The sequence below is a fragment of the Nothoprocta perdicaria genome, unplaced genomic scaffold, assembly GCF_003342845.1.
Source record: "Nothoprocta perdicaria isolate Ctin4 unplaced genomic scaffold, notPer1 scaffold_5, whole genome shotgun sequence".
NCBI lineage: Eukaryota > Metazoa > Chordata > Aves > Tinamiformes > Tinamidae > Nothoprocta > Nothoprocta perdicaria.
The window spans coordinates 481979-494959 of record NW_020455754.1 but is presented as its reverse complement, the minus strand read 5'-3'; the positions used below and the strand labels follow the sequence as shown (position 1 = coordinate 494959).

The 12981-nt window shown below is 46.4% G+C and overlaps 1 protein-coding gene across 1 annotated transcript in view; it reads right to left on the bottom strand.

Moving 5' to 3' along the window:
• HECW1 (HECT, C2 and WW domain containing E3 ubiquitin protein ligase 1) overlaps positions 1 to 12981 on the bottom strand; it is a 138828-nt gene that overhangs the window by 31206 nt on the left and 94641 nt on the right. Inside the window, exons 7-9 of the mRNA XM_026047677.1 lie at positions 5201 to 5343; positions 3083 to 3183; positions 564 to 1937 (exon numbers count right to left, since the gene is read on the bottom strand). Coding sequence (XP_025903462.1) covers positions 564 to 1937; positions 3083 to 3183; positions 5201 to 5343 — 1618 coding nt within the window. The remainder of the gene's footprint in view (positions 1 to 563; positions 1938 to 3082; positions 3184 to 5200; positions 5344 to 12981) is intronic.

The window sequence follows — 12981 nt, the reverse complement described above, 5'->3', positions numbered from 1 at the left end:
ACTTGTTTCCTATTCAGGCAATGGGAGAAAAGAGGGTTTGTAAGAGGCAGCTGTTCTTACTTATTAGAAAATATTTGCATTTCTTTATGATTAAGACTGTGTAAGGCTACCAACCATGCACACATCCTGGCCTCGATCTTCAGCTAGAATAAAGCAGCATGTCTGTCCCTTCACAAGCACATGTCAGGCCTCTCACTGACTACCAGAGACATGGCAGCACGTTGGATATGTGAAATGGAACGATCCCAGGAAATAAGGAATGGTTTGGTGGATGTGAGGATGCAGATCTGCCACAAATCTCCTGGAACTAATCTCCATTTTATAATGATGAATATATATCTATACAAAACTGTATATACAGATCCCCGTCCAACTTATTTGGTTTTGCTGGTATTTTTAAGGACAGGCTCAATTATCCAACCCTCCCTGATATCTGGTCCAGCTCAAAGCCCCTAAATTTGTAGGAAATAAAGTGCGAGCAATCCGAAACCTCAATTATCTGATGCCATCTGTGACATCCAGATAATTAGGGCTGCTCAGTGCATCGATTCTCAGGATCTAACCTTCTCTTCTGCTGCTTGGACCTGCTATTGGAGTGTCTAGACCCTCTGGGGCTCTTTGTGGATTCCCACCATGAGCTACTAGTTCATCTGGCCACTGGGAGGAGCCATCCACTTGCTCCCTGTCCAGCTCGGGGCTCTGCACTGAATCTGGCACTGACTCAAAAGCACTGTTCTCCTCTTCCTCATCATCCTGGGAGGAGAAGACCGTGCTCTCAGAAATCTTTGCGCTGTCGACAGAGGAGAAGCGGGTATGGCTGGAGAAGCGGTTGTTGCTGTCGTAGCAGGAGGTGCTGTAGCAAGAGGTGCTGTAGCAGGAGGTGCTGTAGCAGGAGGTGCTGTAGCACGAGGGGCTGTAGCACGAGGTGTCACACGCCTCGCACTCGTTGTCCCCGTTGGGCCGGGAGCTGCACTCGCTCTCACTGCCTGTGCCGGGCTGCTCCCCATCCAGGAGCCCTTCGGTGGAGCCGGCGAGGTGCTCGGCGGAGGGGGCGGCAGGCGCCGCGCACTGCCTCAGGGTCTCTTCGGCCTCGCTCTCCGCGGGAGGCTCTGCTGCCACCGTCTCGCTCTCGCTGACCGTGTCCTTCTCCAGCGCCTCCTTCACCGTGGACTCCTCATCGTTTTCGCCGTCGTTACGGGCCTCTTGCTCTTGCTCTTCCTCCCCGTCGCTGCTCATCTGCGCCGAGGGCAGGCTGTGCAGCAGGTTGTGGATCCGTATGTAGTGCGTGCGCGGCGTCTCCGGCTCCCCGCAGGCAGAAGCGATCACTGTCTCGAGCTCGGACACGGGCAGGGAGCAAGGCCTGTTTTTCCTCTTTGCCGTGGTCCTTAGCTGCAGCTTGTTGTCTTCGTCTTCCTGGGCTGAAGCCCCTTCTTCGTCCTGGTTCTTCTCTAGATCCTTGCCAGCATGTACATCTGCACTCACCTCATCAATATCTAATGCTTCTATGCTGGTTAAGACTTCACCATCTCCCTGAGAACCAAAGTTGGCTTTATTATTTTCCCTAACTTCAGTCTCGGGAGGAGACACGCAGGCCAGCAGAGCCAGTTGCTCCGTGAGGTCCGTGGCACTCAAAGAAGGCAGCACTTCTCCTGAGTTCGATTCCAAGGGTTCAACAAACGGCACCGCATCAACCTCCCCATCTCCTGCTAGCTCTTCATTTAAGCTGTTGTGGTGGCCTTCCCCAGGTGGTCTGATAGCCCCTGGGCTATCGATATTGTTCACACTGTATCCATTTAGCTGTTCTGGAGCTGTACTTTCTGAGGTCACTGTGTTGATGCATGGAGGCTCACCGAGGCTTTCCTCTGTGGGGTTGTTCACAGGGCTTTCCTGGAGGTCAGCTGGCTCAGGGTCTGCACTAATGGAGACCTCCTCATCATCTGCATGAGACAGGAAAAGAAATTACTTACTCCTTTAACATGAACTGTTGACCGAAGCAGGGACATAGTTGTAAGGGCACAGGCATCCACAGCCATCTGAGGAAATTAAAAGCATCAATTACAGTGTGAAAAACTGAGTAACTAAGTAAAGAATTAAGTAACTAAGCAACTATCAAGACATGATTTTTTTTTTTGCTAGAACACTGTTTAATTCCTTGTAGTAATSGCATGCACCACCCTGGACTCCTTGCAACGTGCCCTGAAGGTAACACCTTCCTGAGARTCTCACGAGTTAACTGACATGGGAAGGGATTCCATAGGAATAACAAGAAAACCTTCCACRAGGTTTTAATAACATTACTCCTGCCATGCTGAAGCTACCAGGATTCCACAGCACATCTTCAGGCACAAYCCTCATCTGCCCCAGCTCCTCCCAGGTGATGGTCAGCCTGGTTCTTTCACTCCACTCACCCAACAGCCACAGGACAGGAGACACATTTCCCAGCAAGGGGCTCGTCATATTTTCCAACTACTAACAGAAGTGTTGATTTCCCAAGTGCCCTTGAGAGGGCATCACCACAGAAAGGCGAAAGTCCCTTGGCAACAATTGCAAGAGTTTTCACAAGAAAACTAAAGTTTAGATTGACATCATGAGAGTGAATTCCTAATAACCACAAGAGAACACAAGTCAAAACCAAATGAAAACAAACAGGCTGGAAGGAAGGAAGAAATGATTTTTTTTTTTACTCTTTTTCATTAATAATAAACAAAATGGGAATATCTGCAATCATCTCTTTTATTAGATTCTCTGTTATTCCTTTACAGGTTGCCTTTCAACACTTCTACGGAAAAAATGATGGAGAAGCAGATGGGAGCTTAGTTTCCTACCCTCTCCATTTTAACTTTCATCGCAGACCATCTGAAGCAACGGAGAACCTGGTGATATGAGACATTAGTAACTCTGAGAACTAAGGGGGACCAGGGAATAAATTGTGACTCACGATACTTCCCATGACAGGGCATTTTCCTTTGGTCATGATTGTGCCTAACATCCCTGAGCACTCAGGAATGAAGTCAAATTCCTGTGGAGAAAGGCATGCAAAGCAAAAAACAGACCTAGATAACGGGTTAAACCAGAGAATTACCTGGGTGGATGGAAGAAGTTATCTCAAATCGGAACTGCAGCTGGCCACTGACGTGATCTGTAGGAAGCCTGCGGCCCAGAGTGTAGCTTACAACCCTGTCCCTGCAAGAAAACAGATCTTGTCATGACAGGCTGCAGCCTATGCAGTGTCTCCTGGGCATAGATAAAGCTGCTGAATCCTACAAAAATACAGACAATAATGATTTTCAAAGGCTATTCAAACCAGCCATGAGGGCATGTCGACTTGCATACAAGAGAGCGAATGGCAGAGAAGGAGAGGACAATGTCTTCAATTACAATGGAACAGCTGAGTCAGTGAGTAAGACAGGCTGTTGCGATACACACGCACGCATGTATAGAGAGGGGGAGTGGTGGGTATGGAACTTCGGCAGTATGGATATGAAAATATCAACATGGGAAGCCAACAAGTCCCACTGCCACTACTGTAAGAAGACTTCAGTTCCCTGCTGATCTGACAGTATCTAACCCCTATGCAGAACTTTGCATTTCTGTATTTCCTTCCCTTCACCTTTTGTACAAAATTCAAGCTTTTCTGTTCTTGCTTTCAAAAGCCTGTGCAGGCCAGTTCCCACTTACCATCTTCTCTACTCAAACTGCTTCAATGTCTACGCTGCAGCTTTTTTTCCACCCCTCTTACCTCTATGAAGCTGTAATATCAGGAGAACACCTTCCTGACAAGGTTGATCAATGACTCCATTCTGTCCTTGGGCAGGTCCCTCCCTTTGCCACACTTCATCCACCCCTCAGAACAGAATGAAACTACAGAAGAGATTAACTTCCCAGCTGCCCCAAGTAAGGCTGAATCAATGGTTGTAAAACAGTTTTTTGAGTGCAGAGGGTTCACTGAATAGTAATATTTATACAGCTTTTGAGGAAACATAGTTCACTTGCAGTTGGGCCCACTGTATTGGTTAGGGTAGTTTGGCATGCACTGGAAACTCCCATAAATGAGACAATCTCAAGATTTGTGTATTACCTTTCTCAGCTTGTGTGTATGAACTCCCCTGCAATTTATAAGCCGCTAAGGTATTATAACTAAGCCAGATCTAGGTGCAGGCTTGAGGCACTGCTTTGAGCACTGTCCTTTGAAAGACAGCATTTGCAACAAGAAAGTAAAGCAAGAAGATAAAATGAGAAGGGATTCCCTCACATTAAGGGAAGCCAGTGATACCAGCTATGGGGCTATATCTTGCCCAGGCTGTTCTTTTCCATCTGCTTTCAGAAAAGCCACTCTATCATCTCCYCTACTTGGGAAACAGGGAGATAGTTTAGTCACTTCTGGTAGATTCAGCTGTCAAAACCGCATCCAGTTTCTGAACCAGCTGCTAAAAACACTACCAACAAGCTCAGCTTTCTGCTGCTCTGCTGAGTTGAGATCCAATTTTCAGAAATGCTTTCTTGGGAACTGCATTGCCCATGCTCTCCTTAGTAGATGGCTTCTTCTCTCCTTACTTCTCAAGGTCTAAACCTTACGGTTGGAAGGCACCTTTTTGGCTTCCTCTACTCTAGCTGCCCTCCTCAAATTGATTCRTGCCACCTTGGCCGCACACACCTTCCTAGGACATCCACTCAAAGGGGAAGCAGGGCAGGGCAGCTGAGCTGTAGTGAACTGGTTATTCCTTGGCAGCAGGGAAGGGTCCAAAAAATTTAGTATTTTCACAGAGAATAGTATTTTCACTGTCCAGAAATTAAAAGAAAGAGAACAGATCTGGCATGACTTTAACTCACGGGTCATTCCCTGAAACATGAAAATAGCCTGTTGATAATATTAGAACATATTTGATAATATTCAAATTGAAAATATTGCACTCTCCAGATTCGCGCCATGACACACACAGAACAATGCATTTCTTAACTGCCGGCTCTCACGTTTCAAAATGCCACAGAAAACCTTACAGAGCGAATACAGTGGCTGGCCCAGAGCCCCATAAGTTCTAACCGGGACCACCACCATCATTCCTGACGTTTCATTTCAGTTTAGTACCTCCTGTTAACTCCACAACCCYGCCGCGCCATTTCAGCTGCAGCCCGCTAGGGCCTTCAGCGGCCCTTCCAAAATGGCGCCCCCTCCCCGGCCGCGCGGCACCTTGGCGTTTACCCGATGGCGTGTCTCTCCAGGAGGCGCTGCACCGGCATGGAAAGCTTTCCCAGGAAGCGCTTGATGATCGGCCGGCTCTTTGCGAATTTGTCCTTTACTTCTATCTCCAGGACGTCRGTGGGCAGGGAGACGAAGCTGAACTGCTGCAAGAGAGGGAGACGCGRCACGTGAAGGCGGTGGCTGCGCCGACACGGGCATCTGCTGCCAGCACCGGAGCGGCCTGAGCGACTCTCTGGCTCTTTCCCTGAACACAAGWGGTCTAAAACTAAAAACTAAAAAGACTTGGCCTCAAAGCAGGAGAGGGAAAGCACCTATCGGAATCAGTAATCAGAGGCTGCAGCCTCAGGCTTGGGCTGCCCCTCTGGAAATCTCACATCTAACAGCCGTGATTATTGATCTAAATATACTTGGACAGATAGCGCTGATTTAAAAAGAATACTATAATTAATTGCTATATTTGCCTTAGAGAAAATAGTTGCAGGGAAGTACAACTGAACTGGCAGACTGCAGAGATGTTTGCTTGGCAACTCCCTCCAAGCAAAATTAGTGGGAGCTTTTCATCTGTAGGAGACTCTAGGACTGTATAATCTCCAAAACTCTGCCTTAGTAAGCATCCAAAAATAATGGGAGCAGCTTGCCCATGTCTTATTTTTCACATGCTTTTGACTCTGATTAAYGGTGACGAATTCATCATCTAAACCCTAGAGCACTCCCGTTACGTGAAGCACAGGGCCAGGGCATCCCGGCACTTCCCAGCTCCGGGCTGGCAGTCCAGCTGCCTCATGAGGCCCCCAGCACCACTTCTCATCTTGGCAGCATTTTGGGCAAAGGCTCTTCTGTACCAGGAATTTCACTAATGATATAGTCTCCTTGGCCATGAAAGTCAGTCAGAGGTACCACTATCCTTTTGCTACTGCGGGTGACTGACACAGTCTGCACGTAGAAAACTGAGGCCCTGGTGCCTGGCTGTAACCTGCTACACTGCCAGAAAGCCTGGATCGCCTAAAGTAGCCATCTCGGTTACATCCATGGTTCCTGCAGTCATTTTGTAAAACACAGAGTGGGGATAGTGGAATTGATGCCAAAAAAATCACCATCCACAAAAGCCCATATTAAAAGTGCAGGTGCTGCTGTGTAAGCAATCCAATACAATCAAAGCAGCGGGCAAGGATTATTTTTCAGTAACCAGAACTGAAAATTTTTACACATGCTCCATAAGCATATGCCACTGAGTTACTTACCTTTATTTACTGCACGCTAAGACCAAAGAGCACCTCCTTCAACCAGCTAGGAAGTCACTGGCCATTTGTGCAAACAAAGCTCGGGGATTTGTTTGTAAATAATGCCTCAGTACACGTTTGAAGAATGCACACATGCAAACCTGAAGTAAAAATGGGGAGTGGGACTTGGGGTTTAAGCACAAAGTCATCCCATGTGCAGAGTTTCCAGGCACAGGAGCACTGGAGCAGCTCCCCACAGGCACACCAAAGCTCTGCTTCGGAGGAGTACTGAAAAGAAAATGTACTGGCTACCTTGCACTTGCCTGCTCCTAGATTGGCCAAATCCTGAGGAGCCTGGGAGCTGCCGTACGGGGCACTGACTCCTTTTTCCAAACAGATCTGTTATTAGGATGTCATCAGTCAGAAATGGACATTTCTACTACAGCGGGTCCGCAGYGCGTTAACTGTACGTCTGCTGTTTGCCTAGGGCTGAAAGGTTAGTGCTGACCTGGAAGACTTTTGCAGGAGGGSAATCTTGAGATGGATGAAATAATTTCTAGCTTTGCCATTCCCAAAGACCATATTCCCAAAAGAATAATGCTCTGGATTACTGAGGCCTGGAGTTAAGCCTTRAATTGTTTGCTCTACTGAATCAAGATTTTCAGAAATACTGAGACCAAACAGCTTCAAGTGAAAATACCATGACATGAGTAGCATGGGATATGCTACTACTGAGGTCCTGAAAAGATGTGAATAATTGAAGAAATACAATTAAAGTAATAGCTAAAGCATTACTTTCTTCTCATTTTCTACRTCTTCTGCAAGAGACTATCAAAGAAGCTGAACCACTCTAAGGGGARAACATTAATTCCCCATTTGTATTAAAAGTTGCCTTATAAAAATACTTTGTGTTATTAAGCTTATTTTATCTACTAAGAGATACTGATATTATGCACGTGCATATATCAGCACCTGAGAAGAGCTTCTTGATACACGGAGGAAGATGTGTTGGTATCAGCCTAGGGAAACAGCTCTGTTGACCAGGACAGATGGGTCTCTCAGAGCTGAAGACACCCACAAAATCGAACGGTGTTCTGAGGATACCACCTACCAGCCCTGTTGCGTCTCGGTATATGCAAGACTGCCCTAGGACCAGACTCCTGCTCCATGATCACAGATCCAAAACACTACTCCTAGCAGCACATTTTGATACTTTAGAACATACTGGAAGCAAAATTATGCCTTTAAGACTTGAAGCATCCTGTACAGAAGAGCTCAAAGGATTTGCCATTTGGAAGCTACTGCAGTTTTTGAGACCAGAACTGAAGTCAGTGAAATGGCCTTGGAGACAACTTGTAAAACACTATTAATTTTATGCAACTCATTTTTCCATTATCTAAGCATTTGCTGATACTGCTATTCCCACTCAGTTTAGCTCTTGATGGACAGGATTTTTCAAAGGGATGCCTAAGGRTTAGGTCTTCCAACCTGAGAAGCCCTAAGGAATCCTCATTGCAAAAACACTGGGCACTTGCCTTTTGAAAAAYGAACTCTACCAAAACACATAGATTGGAGAAGTTGGAAATCATTTTCAATCATTTTTCACTGAACCATTTTCATTCAGTCATTTCATTTCAAATGATTCAACCAATCATTTCTGAAAACATGTAGGTTTCTGTGATATTTAAAGATAGCTCTGCCTTCTTTAGTCGCGGAAGCTAATCGCTAGCAAGCCCTAATTTCTCTCTGTTTCTTCCCTTCTCTTCTATTCTGACAAGTGCCAGCCCCTTTGCCTTGGCCATGAAACACTGGCTGCATTTCCACTGCTCCAGGCCTTTAACATCTCATCCATCTGCAACAGAAAGGGCCCTGAAAGTCAGGGTCTTCTCTGACACACCTAATGCAGCTGGGCAGCAGTGTAATACTGCTGTATTCAGTGATGCTTTCCTCTTGCCTGTCACACAGCAACAGCCAGTTTGTACACTGAGGATCAACAGCATAAACTTCCTACCCGCAAGTTTGAAGAGAAGACTCTGCTTATGAATTCGGCGGTACCCTTGGGTTTACACTGAGTGATGTTGTGATGAATAATTCACTCCACGGAGGGCTGAGAAGCAGAGGCTATGTGATCAACATGTGAAATAAAAACACACTCTCTTTAGATGCGGGAACCTAATGCTGTTTCTTATATGTGCCCACACTGACAACATCAGCTGAAGGGAAGCATTTTTAGAGCAAGTCTTCTTCCATTTTGTTGATGTTACTGCCACGTCTTTTACTGCAAGTCTTATATTACTTGGAATCCCACTAGATTTTTACGAGCATCATTCCTTGCAGCCAGGTTCCCGTATGCTTTGCAGCTGCTATTGGCTACCTTCCATCTTCTTTCACTACCTCAGAGAGCAATCTTTAAGCTGTATATTTTCACGACAGCCACGGCTCATTTTCTGTGCCTTTGCTGATTTTTTTCCCCTTTTTTTCCCCTTTTTCGGCAGCGCAACGGCCGCATCTGCAAACCGGTGAGGTGAAGGCTGTAGCCCAACTGACCGTGAATCCTCCTGGCAGGTCCGTGTGCATCTCAGGCACCCACGTGCAGTCACCCCCAGTGGGGCTGGCCCCCTCACGTGGGCCCTGCGCTCTGCAAGGTGCCTCGTGGCCCTACTCACCTGGGCACCCGGCCTCCTCTCACTCACCTGGGCGCTTGGCCTTGTTTTATGGCAATCACTGCCCTCGCTGTCCCCCATGGCCGTCTCAGGAGGCTGCTGCTGAGCTAACAGTGCAGCTGGGGACCTTCCTAGAGGGCCCTCCACACGGCTCTTTTAAGGACAGGTGAGATCTGTAATCAAATCCGAGGCCCGGCACCTACAGAAGCATCGGAGAGCTAGTTCACAAGTTGCTTCAGGTCTTCAGGTTGCTTTTGGGACTCTCGGTCTCAAGACCAAGAAGTCAGTGGGCATTTTTCTATCAATCAGCTATGAAAAGAATCCTGAAAAACCCTCTTTCCCACTCAAATTGAGAACCAGCTGATATTGACTTGTTTAATGTATTTGAAACCAGCTCTGGTTCAAAGCACATGGAAGCAAAGGGGAGAACAAACGTTTATGTGGATACTGACTTTCCAACAGTCCCACGGGAGAGCAAAAAATAGCGTTCTGCAGGAGCAAGTTTACCCAATGTAACAGGCAGCTCTGAAATCCTCGTGGTATCTATACTGGGAATCTGTACTACCCCATACCACCCTTATTCCAAATACGCCTTCTGCCAATCACCAGTATTCGAATAGTCTCATCCAAGAAAAAAACAGCACCTGCATTTTCAACCTGGCATTTCTGCTCGGAGCCGCTCGCTAAGGGAGTGTGGGCAAAGGCCCACGAGGAGGGTCTGCTTTCCCTCACAGCCCTGGGGCATGGCGCGTTCCCACCACGAGCTCCAGATAGCTCCAGTGCAGCTGACTAGAAACAGGCCATGGACAGCATGTTCATCTCTCAGGAGGGATGTTTCTATCCCAAAGGTTTTACACACAGGTTAAGCTACTCAGCTTAAGCTGGCGCGTGGTCAGAATGTCTCTTGTGGACTGCATCCATCTTAAGCAGCCTCCTTTCAGGTTCTTGCTAATGAAAGGATGGACCTACTCTCACTTCCCTTGCTGGTGTGGCGGGGAGCTGAGGAACCCGGTAACTGCTGGGAACCTGCTGAAGCAGCCAACTCACAAAACAAATACACAAAATAATCACCTCCCATGGATGCCTTCTTTCCCTCCTGGCAGCTATGGGCTGCAGCACTACCTCACCTTTTCCAACAGCAAAGCAAGCTTCTTACAGACTTTTCATTTTTGTTTTCATTTTGCCGCCAAGCAGGACACTGCATTTTACACCCGTGAAAATTCTTTTCATCTCCATCAAAGATGTGTCCCATGCACCTACGTAATTCAGCTATTCTGTGACAAATATTTCCATTAAGATTAGAAGACGTCAAATGAGGTCAAGGCATCTTATTAGAACACAGCAGATACAAAGAGTAAAAGGAACTTTTTTTTCTTGGTAATATTTCTCAAATACCTTTCCCTTGCTCTGATTCCTCACCAYCACCTTACTCTACAGGAGTGTGTATCTAGGAAGGTTGAGAACATTTGAAATAAATGTTTCCATACATGAAGAGGATGAATACRATCTACTAGTTTTTTAGGTTTTGCTGTAATGTCAAGTAAGTATTTGCACAGGGTCTAGTATAAAAAGTCTACTCTGTGTGCATCTTTAGGAGACTGGCTGGATTTTGAAATAACAGGAATCTTTTGCTTTTCTTTCTGCAACAGTTGGGGCCTGACAAGACTCCAAGCTGGACCAAGGTCTTTGCAAAAGTAAAGTTACCTGAACTCCAGCAGCTAGTGGGAACTCTGCAAGCCCAGCCAAGAAATTAATGGCAACCCAAAGACAGTAGAGCTTACACTGAAACTAACTGTTTTGTAAACTGTAAAAAAACTGTAACGCAAGTTTACAGAGATAGGCTTTTTTCCACAGTCAAAAAATAAAGTGAAAATAACATTTCTGGCTGTTTTTGGCAAAGTTACATCAGAGCGTGAGAACTCAACAGGGCTTGGCTCTCCAACTGCCCAGAGCTCAAGCCAGCCTGGGAATGGCTGCATGGACGTGGTCTTCCTGTAGCTGTGGTCAGATTTTATGTGCTCTCTTTCTACTGCACTCCCAAAATCCTCAAAGAAAGCTTGGGATTTCACCACAAATGAAAACTTGTCTATAAAAAAACAGCTATAGCTTCAAGGCTAAAGCCCTACTCAAGAAAAAAGGCTTTGTCTAATTACTGATAATGCATTTATCTGCATAACAGCAGAAATGGGAGCACAGGGGAAGGAGAGTCCACAAAAAAAAATAAATAAAATGGCAGCTCAAACTTGATGATTTTACTGGATTTCTTAAATAAATTAATGTAAAGCATTTTATAAGAAAGGAGTAGTGGACAGATCCTTAAAAGATAACACAGGACCTGAAGTTCATAGTTCCTCTACAGAAGCCARTGGACAGATGGATAAGAAACAAGAGATTCAGTTTATATTCCTGGTTAAGCCCCTCCCAGCCCATGGCGTTGTTTTAGTCCCAGTGCATCACGCCGCATTCCCCCTCAGCTGCTGCTCCTGGCCCCTGAGGTGCGGCCTGAGCCGGCAGGACACGGCTCCCCTCGGACACGGCAGGTTATCTGCCTCAGCAGAATGGCCAAGAAATCACCACCAAGAGCAACCTGCTTCTCACAGGGTGCCAGGCTCTACAAACAGCACCATTCCCAGCTCATCCATGGGCTGGATCAGCTGTCCCTTTGACTACACYTTACTGGCTTGGCATAAGATATTTCCCATTTACAGGTTAGATGAAGATGAATGGGGGCCACGGACTTCCTCATCGCAAGGAACCACACTGGAACAAGGGGAGCAACTAGCTGCCTGGCCCTGGAAGACTCCCAGTTTGGAAAACCCATGGAGTTGGTGGGACAAGAGAGGGAGAAGACCTTTTCACTGTCCTCYAAACATTTTTGAGTTGGGTTGAAATAAATGGTCAGTTGTTGGGGCTACTTCTGAAAGGAAGCTACTGAGAATGTGAGCAAAAGTGGTTAAAGTTCCTTGGGATAGGACGAAAGGTGGCACATGCCATGAGCACCTGTAGGGAGGCCTTATGGAAGCTGATGAGCTGATGCTGCCTGATCACTGGAATATGAAGACTGCGTCTACAGCCGCGAGCCCCGTGGTGCTGCCGGCACAGACTGGGACAGCCCGTGCTCTGCATCCAGACTTGCCCCAAGGGTTTCTTCAGGCACTGTCTCCACTAAACCCAGTCCCTGGGACTGAGGAACTTTCGATGCACACCTGGAGCACATCACCTGGCTTAGTTGCACCAGAAAGGAATCCAGCCCATGTGTTTTGGGACTACTTAGATGCAAGGCATGAACAGAACCACACCAACATGGGGGCCAAACGATGAGGCACCTGTTTGGGCTCTCGTCAGTAGAACGTCATTAGGAGTCTCCTCTCGTGTGCACAGGTTTTACAGCTTCCCAGGCCCACTGATGAGTTTACATACACAGATGATTCATTTCTTTAACATGAATAGATCACATGGGGATTTTGTACGTGACTTACGTATGATGAAGAATGATGGCATGTGCTAATGCTACATCACCCTATCCATTTACAGGATAATAAAACCACTTCTAGAGTTGAAGAGTAATTTTCATATAAAGTTATGTGATAATAAAGATTAATTACTGTTTTTTTTTCTTTACCAGTGTTACTTGCATCTGTGAATACAGATAGTTCAAAGCTATCCTAGTGATCAGCTCTCAAGAAAACTAAGGAAGCTGTTGAAACGAGCAGTATACGTCCACTTACACCAATTAGACAGTTAGAGCAAGTTCAGTCATTTAAAAACACTCAATACAACTGGTGGAAGTAGCTAAATTAAACAGAGGTGACAGGAAGAATAAGGCTCTTGATCTGGAGTTGAAAAAGTGATATAATTAAACAGAAATTCCATCTATGATAGCTATTACGCCACAGGG